The sequence below is a fragment of the Halichoerus grypus genome, chromosome 11, assembly GCF_964656455.1.
Source record: "Halichoerus grypus chromosome 11, mHalGry1.hap1.1, whole genome shotgun sequence".
NCBI lineage: Eukaryota > Metazoa > Chordata > Mammalia > Carnivora > Phocidae > Halichoerus > Halichoerus grypus.
The window spans coordinates 42,856,050-42,874,496 of NC_135722.1; the positions used below are offsets into that span (position 1 = coordinate 42,856,050).

The 18,447-nt window shown below is 37.6% G+C and overlaps 2 protein-coding genes across 15 annotated transcripts in view; one reads left to right on the forward strand and one right to left on the reverse strand.

Moving 5' to 3' along the window:
- The window catches only part of BTBD10 (BTB domain containing 10), a 74,370-nt gene extending 57,715 nt beyond the window's left edge, over positions 1-16,655 (forward strand). For all 3 annotated transcript variants that reach the window (XM_036087903.2, XM_036087904.2, XM_036087902.2), the window contains 5 exons: positions 495-597; positions 2,275-2,395; positions 9,913-10,110; positions 12,654-12,764; positions 15,534-16,655. In XM_036087903.2, coding sequence (XP_035943796.1) covers positions 495-597; positions 2,275-2,395; positions 9,913-10,110; positions 12,654-12,764; positions 15,534-15,844 — 844 coding nt within the window. In that variant the 3' untranslated portion in view covers positions 15,845-16,655. The remainder of the gene's footprint in view (positions 1-494; positions 598-2,274; positions 2,396-9,912; positions 10,111-12,653; positions 12,765-15,533) is intronic.
- Positions 16,656-17,399: 744 nt separating this feature from the next.
- Positions 17,400-18,447, reverse strand: part of BMAL1 (basic helix-loop-helix ARNT like 1) — a 99,111-nt gene continuing 98,063 nt past the window's right edge. For all 12 annotated transcript variants that reach the window (XM_036087892.2, XM_036087895.2, XM_036087894.2 and 9 more), the window contains one exon: positions 17,400-18,068. In XM_036087892.2, the coding sequence (XP_035943785.1) occupies positions 17,908-18,068 (161 nt within the window). In that variant the 3' untranslated portion in view covers positions 17,400-17,907. The remainder of the gene's footprint in view (positions 18,069-18,447) is intronic.

Sequence of the window (18,447 nt, forward strand, 5' to 3'; positions counted from 1 at the left end):
ATGTATAGTTACAGTTGTGAAAAGTGAAACTAATCTGCCTATCTTTTTCCTGCTTTACTGTATGTGTTGCACTATAGCATTAACTTTGCAGTGAAGGCAGCGGTTTTAAGGAAAATGTACCGATAACATGGTTTCCCTTTTCCTTTTTTTTCCCTTTCTGGTAAGATTAGTATAAAAATCACCTTTTCCCCTAGATTGATTGATTTTTTTTTTTTCCCCCTGAGAAGAAGGAGCTGAAAAGTTCTTTAGCTTCCGAGCTTTATCAGCTGATTTTGTTTGCTTATAGGGAATCTATACTACTATTCCCTCCCATCAGGAAGGAAGTATTTTTAATAATCCTTCATTTATTACATTTGTCAGAATAAATTGCTGATAAGAATTTTTTAATTTACGAATAAATTATAATTCCTTTTTACTTTTGTACATGAAATAAATTTTCCCTTTGAAGGAAGTATCCTATTGTTATATTTCTCAATTATTTACTAATATCATAGGATGTTTGGATCTGGCAGAGAACATAACTTTACACGTCCCAATGAGAAGGGAGAGTATGAAGTGGCAGAGGGAATTGGCTCCACCGTGTTTCGAGCTATTCTGGTGAGTGCTTATTTCTTCTGTGTATTGACTTAATCATAGAACTCCTTTTTGGTAGGTACTTGTATTGGAAGCAGAGTTCTATTTGGATGTCTCTATGCAGAATATTGTTTTTTTAAAAAAACACCATTTCATTCTTTTTTTATTTTAGTACATAAAGATAATATACAAATATAGGTCAGGGGATGATTCATCTCTTAAGTATAAGTAGGCGGTTCTTTCAAAGGGTTTAGTGGTAATACTTCTGGAGTCATGTTACTCCTCCCTCCCTAATTCTCTTAAATACAATAAGTTGATCATTTTTGCTACCTGAGAATAAATGTGATTACTTGAATTCTAATATTTTATTGCATATAATTGGCAATGTGGACAGTTAACACTTAAAAGTCATCTAAAATGTTATTTGTTGTAGGGGTGCCTGGGTGGCTCAGTTGTTAAGCGTCTGCCTTTGGCTCAGGTCATGATTCCAGGGTCCTGGGATCAGGCCCCGCATCGGGCTCCCTGCTCCACAGGGAGCCTGCTTCTCTGTCTCCCACTCCCCCTGCTTGTGTTCCCTCTCTCGCTGTGTCTCTCTCTGTCAAGATAAATAAATAAAATCTTAAAAAATAAAAATAAAAAAAATAAAATGTTATTTGTTAGCATTTTTGTTTTAAACCTTTTTTTTTTTGAGGTTTTAACCTTTTATTTTGAGGACTATTTGAATTAGTATTACAGAGTCCCTACTTGTAATTTCAAATCAGTGATAAAGCTTTGATTTATAGTGTGTGACAATTTATGCCACAGTCTGAAAATATGGTTTCCTCAAATAATTTTGGGGAAAGTGGGCAGGGAGGATCCTGGGGTACAAGACAGGAATAGAAGTACTTGGGCAAATACCAGAAGACATCTTGCTTGCACTGTTATAGCAAGTTTTTTATGTTATTGTGGCTCGGAACCAAGCTTGAGGCAGATCTTCATTTTAGGGGTGTAGGGGGGGAGTGCTTTTTCAGCTAGCCATACTTCATTTAACCCCCAATGGAGTTGACAAGTAAAAAAAAAAATTTATGACTCAGCTGTAATTTGGGGGCTAGCCCTTAACAATTTTTAAAGTAGATTTTGGAAATAAACACTATTTATTGTTCGTAATATGGGACACACCAAAGAATAGTATTTGGAAGAAGAATATCTAATTGTGCATTCTGTTTACATATATTAATACTTGGATATGACTTTGAAGTTCTTTACTAAGAACCATAAATCTGGCTCAGTTCTCTAGGTAATATTTAAGGTACCTTAAAATATATCACTTAACTTTTTTTTTTAAAGTTTTAAAATTTGATAGTAGTTACATAGAAAAATAACTTGTAGAGGGGAAAATACATATGAATTGGCATGATACAGTAGAGAGAAGAAACACATCAGTAACGGGGAGACCTGGATTCTAATCTTTCCTCTGCTAATAAATAATTGTTCGACTGGGTGAGTAAATGAACCCATTAGGGCCAACGTTTTCTTATTGGTAAAATGCAAAAGTGGTTAGGTGAACTGAGATCCCATCTAACTGTAAAATTCCACAGTTCAGAAATCTCAGAGCTCCACTGTTTCTGAAAATGCTCCCAGCTTAGCCTTAATAGTAAGGTTTTGGCCACCTTGTGCTCTAGATGTTTTATACATTCTTTTTTCTTTTTTTTTTTTTTTTAGGATTACTACAAAACAGGAATAATCCGTTGTCCTGATGGCATATCTATTCCTGAACTGAGAGAAGCATGCGACTACCTTTGTATTTCTTTTGAATATAGTACTATTAAATGTAGAGATCTCAGTAAGTATGGTGTTTTGTGTGTGAGTGGTTTGTGAGTTACAATATATTGGAATGAAAAGCCTGAAAGAGTGCTATTTATGTGGACATCAAATATTTGTTTAATTGGATTATAAAGCATTGTGATACCATGAGGATGATTTATGGAAGTCTATAGAGATTTTTATAAGCTCCTTGTGCAGTTTTCCAAAACTTCAAAAAAATTTTATATGTATGTATGTTTGTATGTATATATGTATGTATGTATGTATTTATTTTTGATGGACTCTCGCAGAAATTTCTTCCTTGACTCCATCTCTGTCATTTGTTGCCAGTCTTTATCTCCCAGCTTGGGAGCCCTGGCTTTGGTCACGTATGGTATTTGGCTTCACTCCTGAGATCACATCAACCAAAAATTTATAATTTTTTTGTACTTTCCATGTAAGATAATATCCTAAGCCACTGTGGAAGATACAAATAATTCTCAAAAGCAGTATTTGTCATTAAAGATCTTAGATTGAATACCAAACCCTCATTTATACGAAGGGTTAAGTGACTTTGTCTTAAGAACAGCAAACAGCCTCAGAGCAGTCTAGAACTTTGGAAATCCGAACTTTTTGATCAATATTTTCCCCTCACCACCTCCCCAGCACCGCTCCCTCTCACCATTTTGCCATGCCTGAGGAAAAAAAAAGGTGATTATACACAGAAAAGTCAGAATAGGAGAATTTTTAGATGTTGACTTGGATGCTGAGTGGTTGGAGAAGTTCAGAAGGAGAGATCATTGTGTGCTAGAGGGATTGGGGAAGAGTTCAGAAGAGACAGGTAGTAAAGAATAAATAGGAATGATTAGAAAGAGTAGATAAGGAGGCAATTCTAAAAGCTGAGATTTTTGGAATAAAAATGCAAAAGATGTACTTTGGAAGGAACCTAGTTGGGGCAGAGACTTTATATCAGGACCAGAAGGAGATGAGAATAAATAGGTGGGCCACATTGTGGAAGGTCTTTGATCCAAACTAATGTTCTTACATTTTATCCTGTATATGGTGGGAAGTCATTTTAAAAGCTTCTTACACGGGGCGCCTGGGTGGCTCAGTCGGTTAAGCAGCTGCCTTCGGCTCAGGTCATGATCCCAGGGTCCTGGGATCGAGCCCCGCATCGGGCTTCCTGCTCGGCGGAGAGCCTGCTTCTCCCTCTCCCTCTGTCTGCCGCTCTGCCTACTTGTGCTCTCTATCTCTGTTAAATAAATAAAAATCTTAAAAAAAAAAAAAAAAGCTTCTTACACGTGGTTATAGCCTTATGTTAATCCCGGACTTATGGTTATCTTTATTAACCTAAACTCACCTGTAGCTTGGCATACCTTCTCAAAGATTGGTGTGTTAGAAACTGTGAAGGGGAAATTTTAAATGATTTTTTAAAAGATTTTATTTATTTATTTGAGAGAGAGAGCACAAGCAGGAGGAGTGGCAGAGGGAGAGGGAGAAGCAGGCTTCCCGCTGAGCAGGGAGCCCGATGTGGGGCTCGATCCCAGGACCCTGGGATCATGACCTGAGCCGAAGGCAGACGCTTAACCGCTGAGCCACTCAGGTGCACCGTGAATGGGAAATTTTATTTAAAATTTTAAGGCACCTACTGTATACTTAAATATAGCTGTTTTCTTCATGCTTATTTAAGAGCTAACTCATTGAAAATGTGTGGTCTTATTAAGTCTTCCCCTAAGTACTACTTTATTATTGCCAAACATTCTTTAAAGTCTTCATAAAAATATCAGTAGGTAGGATAAAGTGGCTGGTCTGCCTCTGAGTCCATTTCTCTATAAATGATATTTAAAAGTTTAAAGTCAAATAAGTAGAGGATACATGTGTAAACTCGAACAAAGTTTCTGTTTTTCCACATCTTAAAAAATATTTTTACTGAACCATGAACATTAATTACTCTAATTGTAGATCCTTGAGTTCAAGTGTTGTGGTTTTTTTTAATTCATGGGACCATTTTAATTTCTTTTTTTTTTTTTTAAGGTTTTATTTATTTATTTGACAGAGAGAGACACAGCGAGAGAGGGAACACAAGCAGGGGGAGTGGGAGGGAGAAGCAGGCTTCCCGTGGAGCGGGGAGCCTGATGTGGGGCCCGATCCCAGGACCCTGGGATCATGACCTGAGCCGAAGGCAGACGTTTAACGACTGAGCCACCCAGGTGCCCTGGGACCATTTTAATTTCATTTCATATAATTAGATGTTGAATTTTGGGGACTGTCAGAGAAAAAAAAAATGATGTGGATTTGGTTTTGTAATCGTTTGGACATAGACCCTGTCATCACTGTTAAGTCTCATTTATTTGTTGTGAAATTAAAGGTAAGTCTTTATGTAAAATACGTATAATAATGGTTTTTCTAGACTTTTGGCTTTTAAATAATTGTAACTGTTTCTAGAATACTTGTAATACATATTTTTAAAAATACAGAAATTCTCATAGACTTTATTAAAACAAAACTATGTAGAATTTGAAGAGACAGAATGGCCTTGTAAAAACATAAAAGGATACTGTAGGTGTAGACGTGAGTCCAAAACTGAATTGTTTCCTGTTAATATGTGCCTTTACTGACTATTGGAATGGCATATTACACTAAGATGTCTGTTTGTGTCTTAAAATTATACAAGGAACTCTCTATACCTTTTCGACTTTGCGTCCATAGTGCCTGCCTGCCACATAGTAAGGACTCAATAAACATTTGCTGAATGAATAAATTATTTTATCCCCTCACTCATTTTTTAGGACCCCATTCTAATTGTTGTCATCTTCTCTAGTATAATTAGTCTTTTCCTCTATATAGAGTAATCCTCAGCCTCAAACAGACTCAGATCTGACCTATGTCTGTTGTAGAAATTAAAAAAATTATTTAAAATATTTTAAGGTTTTCATTGGAATTCTTTGAAGTTAATGTTTTAGAAAATTAACATATTTACTGTCTCCTCCAACTGCTGTCTTTCTGTTTACAAAGTTTTCTTTTATGTCTTTTATTTCTGCTCTGATCTTATTTTTTGATACTTTGTATTTTTGTTGTATGTAGAGTATGTTTAAATTTTCTAACTGCTAACATATAAGAAAATTATTGAATTTTGTATATTTGTATTTAGTTACCTAACAGAACTCTCTTTATTTCTAATAGTTTTTCAATTGGTTCTCATATATTCTTGGTGGATAATTGGTTCTGTTGTAAATAACACTTTATATATATATTTTTGTCTTAGTGAATTGGCTGGAATATTTTGAACAATGTTTAAAAATTTAGTGGTAATTCTGGCATCCCTGTCTTTGAAGGCATTTTCTTTAGATGTCACTGTTAAGTCACTCCTTTCTTCTTGACTCTTTCTTCCTTTGGCTCCTTGACATCCTTCTTTTAGGCCTTCTGTTTATCCTTCTCTCACTTGATCCTTGATCCTTGATCTCTTGAATGTGCTCATTCCCAAGTGTTCTGTCTTAGACTCCCTTCTCGCTCAGAATCTATACATTTATTCTAATCTACATTTATTCATCATTATGTCTTCAAACACTCCCTATACACTGTGGATTTCTAATACTTTATCTCTAATTCTTAAGTATCAGCTATGTGTTTCTAGTTTACTATTTAACTTGTAATCCCCCCTGCCTCTTACTCAGGCTTTTTGTGAGTTCCATGAATACAGTAAAATAGAGTGATGAACAAGACAGACCTTGTCCCTGCCTTTGTGGAGTTTACAGTCTAGTAGAGAAGAGAGGCATTCGACAAGTAATGAAAAGCGTGAAAAATGTGGTGAAGAAATGAGATGCTATGAGAAATGTATGGTAAAGGGGCTGTGCAAAGTCATTATCAAGTGACATTAAAGCTGAGACCTAAAGGAATGGCAAGTGGATAAGATGCTGACTGTACCAGGCAGCAGAAAAGGTATTTGCAGAGGCCGTCAGGTTGGAAGGAATAGGACATGCTGAAGGCACTGAAAGAAGGGGGAAGTATGGCTAGAGTGGAGGGATGGAGTGTGAGTGGTAAGAAGTAAGGCCAGAGAAGTAGGGAGAAAACAAAATTTGTTAACTGAATAAATATCTGATGACTGTTCATTCTCTACCAGTCTGTTCTAAGTTCGGGGATGTAGCAAAACTTCCTGTTCTGATGGAACTTACACTCTTTTGGGGAAGACAGACAAACCAGGTGAACAAATAACATGTGGTATATTAGTGATCAGTGCTGAGGAGGGGGGAAAGTAAGGAAGGGGCATAGAGCAGCCAGAGAAACCTTAACTGGAGAGGAAAGCTTAATTTCAAGCAGAGGGTAACAGTGAGTGCAAGGGTTGAGGCAGCTTGCCTGGCACGTTTGAGAGTAGCAAAGACTTGGAGTGAAGTAAGTTAAGAGTGTCCGCAGTAGGAGATGGAGGGTAGGAGGGGACCTAGGTCATGTAGGACCCTAATCTTTCGGTTTTTACTCTGAGTGATGTGGGAAGCCATTGGAGTGTTTTGAGCAGAGGAGTGATATGATCTCCAAGGTTGTACCATTTCATGGGAGCACTGTTTACACAGAATTCAGTATAGAGTTGTGCAGTGCTGTAGTCCTGATCTGACTGTGGTTTAAAAGAATTACTCTTGGCTGTTGTGTTGGAAATGGATTGCGAGGGGAATTAAGGTAAAAGTAAAGGGATATTTAGGAAGCTATTGCCATAATTCAAGTAAGAGATAGTGGTGGCTTAAATCAGGGTGGAAGCAGTGGAAGGTGTCAAATTCTGGATATATTGGATGGCAGAGTTGTCAGGATTTGCTTGGTGATTGAGTTATGAGATGGGGAAGAGAGAGAGGACTTTAATTAACTGGAAATGTGGAGTTGCCATTAAGTGAGATGCGGGAGACTTCGTGGGGAGCAGAAATTTAGAAGCTTAATTTGGGACATGTTAAATTTGAAATACTTAATTAGACATTCAAGTGGAAATGGTTAGTGAGGCACTGGGTATACATGTTTAAAGTTCAGGAGAGAAATACGGGCCAGACTAAATTTATGTGCAGGATATATATATATATATATATGTATATGTATATATATGTGTGTGTGTGTGTGTGTACCAAGTTGAGGATTTGGGACTTTTATTTTAAGGATAGTATAAGCCATGAAAGATTTAAACTAGAGGAGATGCATAATTTGGGTGCTGTGGGGAAGATGAATTACACAGGGGCAAAAGTAAATGTTGGGGGAATGTAATTAGGTTTTATTCCCCAAGCCCTATCCCCTAATACTTTATCTCTAATTCTTAAGTATCAGCTATGTGTTTCTAGTTCACTATTTAGTGGGGGCATTGGGGATGGAGTGTGTTCTGGTTAAGTATTGCTATGTAACAAACCATTCCAATTTAGCATAAAGTATAATTTTTATTCTGTGTGTCAAGAATTCAGACAAGGTACAGCAGAGGTGGTTTGTGTCTGCTTCACGATGTCTGAGGTCTCATCTTATGGATAATTGAAGGGCTGAGGTGACGCAGACTGCAGGCTTCTTCACTCACAAGTCTGCTGCTTGCACTGGGACGACTCAAAGGCTGGGTTCAGCTAGGACTGCATGTGGCCTCTGCATGCATCTTGGGCATCTCCAAGTCTGGAGACTGGGTTCAGCAGGGAAGCACTTGGAGAGTGAGCATTACCCAGGACCAAAGCTAGACCGCAGTCATGCACTGTCACCTCTGCCATGCTCCCCTGGTTACAAGCAAGTCAGTATGACCAGCCTAGGTTAAAGGGGAGGGGAATTAGACTCCACCTCCAGGGAGGAGATGTCCCATTGCAGAAAAGCATGTGGCATAAGAGATTCTGCAGTTATCTTTGGTTAGCGTCTTCCAGAAAAGGAAATGACACAATTCAAGGTGCATTTAAGAGGTGGACTTGATAGGGCTTGGGGAATGGTTGAATTAAGAGATGAAAGAGGAATCAAGGATTCATATATTAATTCCACAAGTATTTAAGTTTCTACTATGTGCCTGCACTCTTCTGAGATGATTCTGAGAAATGGATGGATGATGATGGCATTTACTGGTTTGGAAAACACTGCAGGGAGAGGCAGAGAGGATTAAATTCACTTCTGAATATATTGAGTTTGAGGTGCCTGTGAAGTAGCATCCCAGTGGAGATTTCCAGAAGGTAGTTGAATATAATATATCTAGAATATAGAAGACAAGAATTAGTGGAATAAATTTGGGAATTACCAGCATAAGGTAAGAGAGGAAAAGAAAATTGTTTTGAGAAACATCAGTATTTAATGAACAGCTAGAGGAGAAAGGATTGGCAAAGATGATCAAAGAAGAACATCCAGAGGAGAAAGAAAACCAGGGATAATGGCATCAGAGATTCTTAGGGAAGAGAGTGTTTTGGGAAGAGGGTGGTGGTCCCTGTAAGAGATTCAACCCTGAAGTCAGATAAGAACAGGATCAAAAGGTGATCATTATTTGTAACAATCTAAAGGTCATTTGGAGACAATATATATTGAGAGCAGTTTTGAGTAGTACTGAGTGTGGAATTGGTTCAAAAGTTAAAGGAAAAAGAATGTGTTAGATATATCTAGGAGTTTGGCAATCAAGGGAATGAAAAAGAAGTCATAATGGAAAGTAGCCAGCCTAGAGAGAGGCATGGCTAAAAATGACATGAATTACTTAATCACTTATAATATCACTATATATTATTAATAATATGTAATTAGCAGCCTGTTTTAGGGGGAAAATGCTCTCCCTTGGGAGACTATTGATTAGATTGAATTCTAGTTCCCGTTCTAACCTTCCCAGTAGTTCCTGAACTAGTAGTGCCTTAAATAGGAGATAAGACACTGCCATTGTCATAGGAAAAAAAAAATTAGGTCAATGCAGGTGATTTTGTGGTCGTGTATTTGGGAAATTGAAGTTACTCGTTATGTCTATACTTGAGGGTAAAGCAAAATTATCTTATACCCCTCTGACTTCTAGGGTCAGGTCTGCTATATAAGTCCTGTACTATGCTGTATTTTGCTTGGCCTTTGCCTTCCTTATCCCAAAGCCAGTTCACTTCTTTTCCTATGCTGAAATATTAATGTTGTTTGTGAATAATTTTCTGAAAAAGAAAACATGGGATATGGAATTATGGGAGCTATTTTAGTTCATATGGACAATCTGAAAACATCCTTAAGATATACTTTTAAAATATAATTGCATATGTTGATGGAAGACAACATGATATAGTAAACTACCCTGGGCTAGGGTGAGGGTGGGGAATTAAATTCTGATTTCGCAGATTCGTTTTATAACATTAGGTAGATCACTTCCTGAAGTATAAAATGAAGGAGCTTGTGTTAGATGCTTTTAATTGGCCCTTCTTGCTGTAAGATTCTACAGTTTGTAAAATCTCTTCCTAGGGAAAGTTTTATTGACTAAAGAATAACCACTGTATTTTGTCTCTAGGGTTGCACAGTAGATGCTGAAATAATCTAATGTTTTGTGTGTGTGTTGCTTCTGCTCTTTTACTCATCAGTCATCAAAAAAAAATCAAGATATTTTTGTGGGTTTCATTTCAGGTGCCCTAATGCATGAGTTATCAAATGATGGTGCTCGTAGACAGTTTGAATTTTACCTGGAAGAAATGATCCTGCCTCTCATGGTAGCTAGTGCCCAGAGTGGGGAAAGAGAATGCCACATAGTAGTCCTTACAGATGATGATGTGGTTGATTGGGATGAAGAGTATCCACCACAGATGGGAGAAGAGTATTCACAAAGTAAGTACTGTGACATGTTTTCTCTCTCTTGAATCATCACAGATTCTGTCTTTATCTTTTAGAATACTGATCATAGGACAGTTTTTATAAAGAAAGTACATTGAACTCTGACCTACGCCAAGAGTCAGCAAACTCTGGCCTGTGGGTCAAAATCCAGCCTCTTGCCTGTTTTTAGAAATAAACTTTTATGTATTGTCTATGGCTGCTTTTGCGCTACAATGGCAGAGTTGAGTAGTTGCAACAGAGACCGCATGGCTCGCAAAGCCCGAAATATTTACTCTCTGGCCCTTTACAGAAAAAGTTTGCCCATCTCTGTCATGCACAGAAACGGTGTGCTCTTTGTTGAGTATCTGGATCTTGATGGATTTTTTTCTTTGCATTTAGAAAGAAGTCGTCTAGGAAGTAGATTCTGGAGTAAATAGATTATAAACAATCAGCTGGTTTTTTAGATGAATTGTTATTTGTATATACAATGAGAAGCTTCAACACATTGATTTCTAGGGTGACTTTAAGTTCTAACATGTTTCCTTTTTAGTATCCTATGTGTTCCTGGAGGATATAGAGACCCTTCAGAAGGCTTTGTGGAACTATAGTTAGGTATTCTTGAAAGCTTTGTGGAACTATAGTTAGGTATTTCTGACCAAAACAGCTTATCTTGAGCAACAATGATTTTTCCTTACTATACTTGCAAACCTTTTCTGATTAGAGCTTTTGAATTTTTGGTTGTCAGAAAATTTATATTATTTTTCTTGATGAACCCAGTATAGTATTTTTGAGCTGTTTTATAGATTTGAGAAGATAGAGTTAAAAGAATGATTTGAGGAACTAGGTAAAAATAGGCCAGCATCTTGTTCTGTACTCCGGTCTGTGTTGACTTGGTAAAGAATATGGTTTAAGTAAAAAATACAGAAATATAGGAAGTTCCCAGAATGCTCAATATCTCATTTTTTCATTTTACTTATCCTTGTCTAAAATCAAAACAAAGCAGACTCCGAGGGATTTTCTTTTTGACTTCTAAAAATTTTCAAAAGATTATTTTAACATAAGTTATGGTAGCATTTTTCAGAATTTACATCGAGATGTTTCCTTTGCATGATATACTTAATGAGTGTTGTGATTCTTCTCTGAACTTGCAGTAGCAGACATTTTTGTTGTATTTCTTCATTCCTAGCTTCTTTGCTGACAATAGTTTTCTGTAATAATATGTGGAATAAAAAGTTGAACAAAACACAGGAAAAATGAAAGGCTAACCAAAATTAAAAGAAATATACTAAATTATTTTCCACTAAGAAAGAGGAATGAACAAACCAAAATAAATTGCATTTTAGTTTTCAAGAAGTTTGACTCCGGGACAGTGGTCCCAGCTATGGAACATAGAAATGACATTCTAGTGATAGAGGAATTATAGTAAACCTGGCTTGTCCTTGTCAGTTGTTGCACTTTCCATGTCTGTGTTTTTGGTTTGTTTTCTTGTTTTTCATCTTAAGCTTTGAAGCTTAAAAAGGACTAGAAACATTTTTACTTAATTTGTCTAAAAATATTTCATTTCGTGCCAACATGTTTCAACCTAAAGAAGATTCATTTGAGGAGACAGCCTCTTCAGCCTGATTTTCCTAACTGTGACATTATGACACCATCCATTCTGAGATGTCAGCAAATCTTTATCTTAAAATATCAGTAATCTTAAGGATGTAAATCACAAATTTACCCCATGAGTAGCATCTGTACACGTATTTTCCTTTTATTGGCTCTTAAACCAGCATGTTTGGTTTGTGAGTGTGTTTTTCTTTTTTTGAAAAAACCTTTGCAGTTCACCTTTTAAGGGAGATAACTCCACCTGAAAGAGAGAAGGCGAGGAAGGTCCATCAGTCTAAGTCCTTGAAGTTCCCAGCACATTTGGAAGACTCAACATGTTGTCAGTGGAATGTCCTTTGCAAAGCCAGTTTGCTCTAAACAGACTAACCGAGGCAGAACATGCTCGAATCTGCCATTTTTAACATCAGTATTAAATGGGGCTGTTCGCCTGAATTGAAAACAGTTTGTGGGGAGGGTTTTTGCCTTTTGGGGGAATTATTAATAGTTGCTCAATCCATGAAATATAAGATGTATCCGTTTTGTCCTCTCTGACAATGCAGTTTTTCCCCTTCCAGACAAGGCCTTGTAGGCATCACAGCAAAGTCCTTTACTTTGCCCGCTTGATGATGATGTGATATTGCCGTCTTCTTTTGGTTCTTATTTGAAGAATGTGGGGCAGATCCTATTGCAATAAGTTTGTATATGATATATCTTTCAGAAGGAGATTCTTCCTATGGATTGGGTTACCTGATTGATTATTAAAGCTTTTTTGTTTCAACTTAAGTAGACATTTGCTTATACATTAACTGTACTGAATTATCCTGTCATGTTGGCTAGTCATCCTTTCGCATCACTGCATCCATTTGGGCTTTTAGGGTTGTCAGGCCCCTTTGATGATCAAGATAATTTTAAGTTCATCTCCCAAGTACTTTGATTTTAATAAAATATTTTTGTTTTTTTGTTTCCAGTTATTTATAGCACAAAATTATATAGATTTTTCAAGTACATTGAAAACAGAGATGTGGCCAAATCAGTTTTGAAGGAGAGGGGTCTTAAGAAGATTAGATTGGGAATAGAAGGTAAGACATTTTCATTATTTTCTATTAATTTTCTTTTGGAAAAAAGCAAGGTTAAAAATCAAATCCCATTTAGAATATAGTTTGAGAAATGCATACTTTGTGAAAACTCAAATGTGATGACTGAATGAATGCTCATGCAGTAGACCTATAAATAACAAAACTTAACTTCCTTTATCTGAAAAGTTAGAAAGCCATTAGAAATTATTATTTATTCCATAAGATCCCCTAACAATAGGGGGAAGTGAATTTGTCTTTTCTGCCATAGGTCATCACCTGATGCATTTTTGCCTGAACCCATGTAGTGTGTTTGGGCACATGTGTACACGTTCCCGTAAGATTGGCAGGGCTCTTTGCCCATTAGTGATCGTTGGTGTTCCTCAAAGCCCAAGAGAACTAAAAACTACTATCTGAAAATGCATGTAGAAGCATGTTAGTAGCTTACTGGTTCTTAAGATACTTATTTTCAAATTAACTTATTTTCAAATTAAATACAGATTTCAAATTTAATTTCAGCTTTTTGAATGCATACATTTTTAGATTGCTTTTACTTTGTGATTTAAATGGATTTTTCCAGATGCCGCGTCAGATACTTTTTATTTTAAAGTGTCCTTACTAAGAACAAAGTGTTTCCCTTGGCATAACGTGGCATAGTGTAAAGATTAAAGGTTCTGGAGCCACATTACGTGTGTTCAAATCCTATGACTGAATAATTGTATGACCTTGGCCAGGGCACTTAACTTCTCTGTGCCTTAGTTTCCTCATCTAAAATGGGAGCATTAATAAGTACTTTATAGGGTTATTATAATGACAGAATGAACTAATACATGAAAAACACTTAAAACAGGGCCTGTCACATAGTGATTTATCAGCAAATGTTTGTGATGCTGATAATGAAGATAATGGTGTTGATCAGTGACCAGTTGAGCTGTTGGAGATCACAGTAACAGGCTGCTGAGACATAGGAGAAAGGATTGACCAGAAATAGGATCTTGGCAGGAAGGGGAAGAGACTTTGGGTTAAAAACATAGTGGAATTGTTGACACATTAGCTTCACCAGTGTGTGTTGTCTTCTGTCATTTTGTAAATAGTGGTATTTAGCTGTTTGATTTCAGAGCTGGAGAGAAGGCGCCTGGAAGCTACTGCAGATTAGGAGGATGAGGAAGGCCTCTCTCAGGCAGAGATATTTGAGCTGAAGCTTGATGACAAGAAGGTTGGAACCAGGTTGTAAAAAAGCCTTATATATTATGTGAAGGACTTTGGACTTTCCCTTGAAGCATGAGGAAACCATTGGTAGTTGTTAAGCAAGGATGTAATATGATTGATTACACTTGTATCAGAGTGGTGATTCTGTGTGGAGGACAAATTGGACTATGATGAGGTGGGAATTTTAAAGACTAGTAGTCGGGGCGCGTCTGCCTTCAGTTCAGGTCATGATCCCAGCGTCCTGGGATCGAGCCCCGCATCGGGCTCCCTGCTCTGCAGGAAGCCTGCTTCTCCCTCTCCCACTCCCCCTGCTTGTGTTCCCTCTCTCGCTGTGTCTGTCAAATAAATAAAATCTTCAAAAAAAAAAGACTAATAGTCTAAGAGGAATCAAGGACAAGGGAATAGAGCTGGAGACCTTTCTGAACTCTAGTGCTGCCCTTCAGATGGTATTGACTGGAAGTGTGAAACAAAGAATACATTCTACAGAGGGTCTTTAATACATTTTTAGCCCTGCTTGCCCCGGAGCCACATACATACAGTTTTTTCTGATTCTAATACAGTCTGTAGCCCATGAGCCCATTGCCTGTCCTCCCCCACCATTGCCTGTTTTTTATAAAGTTTTATTGGAACATAGACATATTCATTTATGTATTTCTGTGGCTGATTTCACTTTACAGTGGCATAGTTTAGTAGTTGCAAGAGAAGCTGAAAATGAACCTGAATATTTACTGTCTGGCTCTTTACAGAAAATGTTTGCTAATCCCTGGTCTAAACTAGCAATTCTTGCTAGTAGGAGGGAGGGATGAGACTTACAATAGTTTCTAAGTAGTATATATCTTTGGAAAAATTGCCTTACTGGTAAATGACTGAAACTTTTCCCAAACTAGAATTGTCTTCACTAATTGTTACTTTTCAGTAATTATCCAAGAAGAGGAAGGTATAATTAATCAGCTTTGGAATTGCCAATCTGAATGAACTGCTTGGTTGTTGGGAGTAGTGTTAAAATATTGGCTTTGCTGACCTAGGTGCAGAAGTATACCTAGAACCAGTGAAGCTGGAGAACTCTATAGCTCTTTATCTTTTAACAAAAAAAGGAAAGAAAAAACCGAAGGCAATATAAAGATGAGATTTAGGTTTAAGGAAATTAGAAGGCTAATGTGGCAATAAATTGCAGGCCTCGAGGCCAGATAATCCTGTGAAGGGAAGGGTTCAGGGATATTGGGGATACACAGGTAGAGCCCAAGATGCACCAGACTACATACCATTGTATTTAGGACCTATCCCCTCCAGGTTTTTACTTCAAGAATATTTTCCTGGTGGTTGGTGTATTGAGTGGCTGAGAGGATGGTGGAAGCTTGTGTGAATTGCATCAGTAGGATTTCTGTGTCTGGCTCTTGAACTGATGACCAAGCAGATGGAATATTGGTTTCCTTTCTTTGTTTTGTTTGTTCAGGAACTACAGCCGAAAAACCCTCTTTAGGCTAACTTGGGTGAGAAGTGTGCAGGACTGTGTGCACGCTTGTGTATGTGTATATCCTCAGTTTTTAAAACTTTTCTCTTCTCCAGGTTATCCTACCTACAAAGAAAAAGTAAAGAAAAGGCCTGGGGGCCGCCCAGAAGTGATTTACAACTACGTCCAAAGACCCTTTATTCGAATGTCTTGGGAGAAGGAAGAAGGAAAGAGTCGGCACGTAGACTTTCAGTGTGTAAAGAGTAAATCTATCACCAATCTTGCAGCAGCTGCCGCAGACATTCCCCAGGACCAGTTGGTAGTCATGCACCCGACTCCACAAGTGGATGAGCTGGATATTCTCCCTATCCATCCCCCTTCTGGCAACAATGACCTCGATCCTGATGCACAGAATCCGATGCTGTGATGCTGATGTTCCTTGAAACCATAGCATGCTACTCTTCACGGTGACGCTGCACTCTCCACATTCTGCACTGCAAGGCCGCTCTCTTCATCGTGAGATGCACATGCCAATGTTTAGGATATTGCAGTGTAGGCTTTTTTAAAGACCAAAGGTAGCTGAATGGTTTTTTTAAATGAGTACAACTCTAGCATCCTGAGGTTCCAGTTATATAAATGTATTTGTTTACCAGTAGGTTTGTGAAATTGGTTCTTTGTATGGGGGAACAGTCCTCTTTCACACATCTCGATATTTTCAGAAGTGGTGAAAATTGGCACCTGGGGTATTTTCAGCTTAGATTGATATTCATCACACCCCAGATAAAATGTAGAATATTATATAGTTGCACTTTATAAATGGTGGTTAAATGGAACTGTTCAAGCCATTTTTATAGTTGTGATGCACAATATAACTGAAATAAGTGCTTCTATCAAAGTATTCCTTCAGTAAAATGTGTATAGTTTGCTGCCTATGATGGGCAAAAAGGGAGTATTTATCATTGGGCTGATTTGAATGATTTGGAGGAGACCCAATGCCCGTATCTTATTTCTCTCCAATGCTGTTTTTGCCCTTTTAGAGTGAGTCACATGCAGGAAGTGTGAACATCAGAGGTGGTTTATTATCCAGTCTGCCTTACCCTTAATCTGTTCAGATATTTATTTACTAATTTTTTTCCTTAAGAGTTATGGGATAGGAAAATGAAGTGTTTGCTCTTCATTTACTAAATGATTGTAAACTTGAGTTTTTCATCAAAATAAAATTCCACTGTTTTAATGTTTCTGATCACCTTTATAGACACCTTGACCAGATCCTTAGTCTCATAATTAGATTTCCTGTCTTGCTGGCATCCGTATAAGTAGAAACCACCGAGTAGCTCATGGAACTCCCGATTTGGTTTGTGTGTGGTGAAGCACTTAAATTCCCTAGAAATCCACAGCAGTGTCTGACTGAAAAAAGAACATTTTCTAGTCAAACCTAAGAAGAAGGGTGAAATAACTTTACTAGGTTATAGGATAACCTTAAGTGTCGGAACCAATTTCTGACACTGGTTTGGTGTTTTGTCCATTATACTGTGCTGCTTTTCTAAGCAAACTATTAGTGCAAATGCTTTTTAAAAAAATACTCTGTGGCCCAACTCAAGAAGGAAGTGGATGGAAGTACTTAGGTGCTTTGGGTCCAGGGTCACTTAATGTGTGAAGCCACACAACCGTGAGCGTAGAGGAGTTGTAGGAAAGAAGCCCGTTTGTTACAACTAATCTTGAATTTGTAATTTCATAGGATTTGAAATTTGTGTTTAAGCAGTAACATCACTGTACTCACATAAAATTGCAATAATTTGGATAACTATTTTAACAGTACAGCTAAGCTAACAGGGAAATTATGTTAAGTCCTGGAACGATTATCAAAGGCCAGAAAGGCACTGTAAATGTTACTGGCATGGATTGTCCTGAAATAGCCACGGTAGAAAACTGATCCAGCCCTGCAGCACAGGGATTTTTTTCTATTTGAAATGTGAACAGTATTTATAGAACAAGGGAAACATTTATTAAAAATATTTAACTGTCTAATACATTATACTTTAACCCATATTTATAGTAAAGGATTCTTACAAGGAAGAATAAACGGCTTTATGATACAGTTAGTATAAGAAATATCCACATGGGGGACTTCTTTGTAGTGTAAAAACACCATACATCTGAAATGACCATTTGCATATAAAAGCTACCAATGATGCTTCTGTGCACGATGATTAAAAAATTCAACACAAACAGAATCCAAAATATACAATTAATGCAAGCTATCCACAGCTAGCCCAATAATCAATGATGAGGAAACACTGGAGCAGGCTTAGTTCCACTTTGTCTGAAGTTACACATAGTAAGATTGACTTGTATCAATGGCTCTGAGACGGCTCTTATGAGGACAGCACATAAAAGCTGCTCTCTTTATCCAGTAAGCTTCACAGACTGTAAAACCCCACCAGTAATGCACTTTGATACTGTAGCTGTTGCCAAAGCAACATGTAGTGTTTACAGCGGCCACGGCAAGTCGCTGAAGTCAACAGGACCACCCAGCCCAGCATCTGCTTCCAAGAGACTCATTATGACAGCCATCGCTGCTTCGTCATTACTGGGACTGCTTGAGCCTTGGTCGTTTTCTATCATGTCTATGCCTATGTGAGGATTCTCACCTGTAGGGGGAGATAAAGACCGGTCGGTCATAATACCAGAGCATGTTTAACTTTAGTAAGTTCCTAAGCACACTTTTAATAAGTACAATGTTCTTAACAGGAAGGTGGGAATGGCAGAAGAGAATGCTTTTGGGGCTGCATTGCCATAATATATTTTCTTTAGAAACAAAGCGCTGAAAATGCAATAAAGATTAAAAGCATTTGAGTTGACCTCATTTTGATATTCTGACATAACCAGTTACAAGGAGGGAGATACGAAAGGAAAGAAACAGGAAGGTAGGGATTAGGGGGGGGAAAAAAAATCCAGAAAGACAAATAGCAAAAAAGATGGGTGGGATGGGAGAAGCACACTCTACCACTTTTAATACCCGCTGAAATA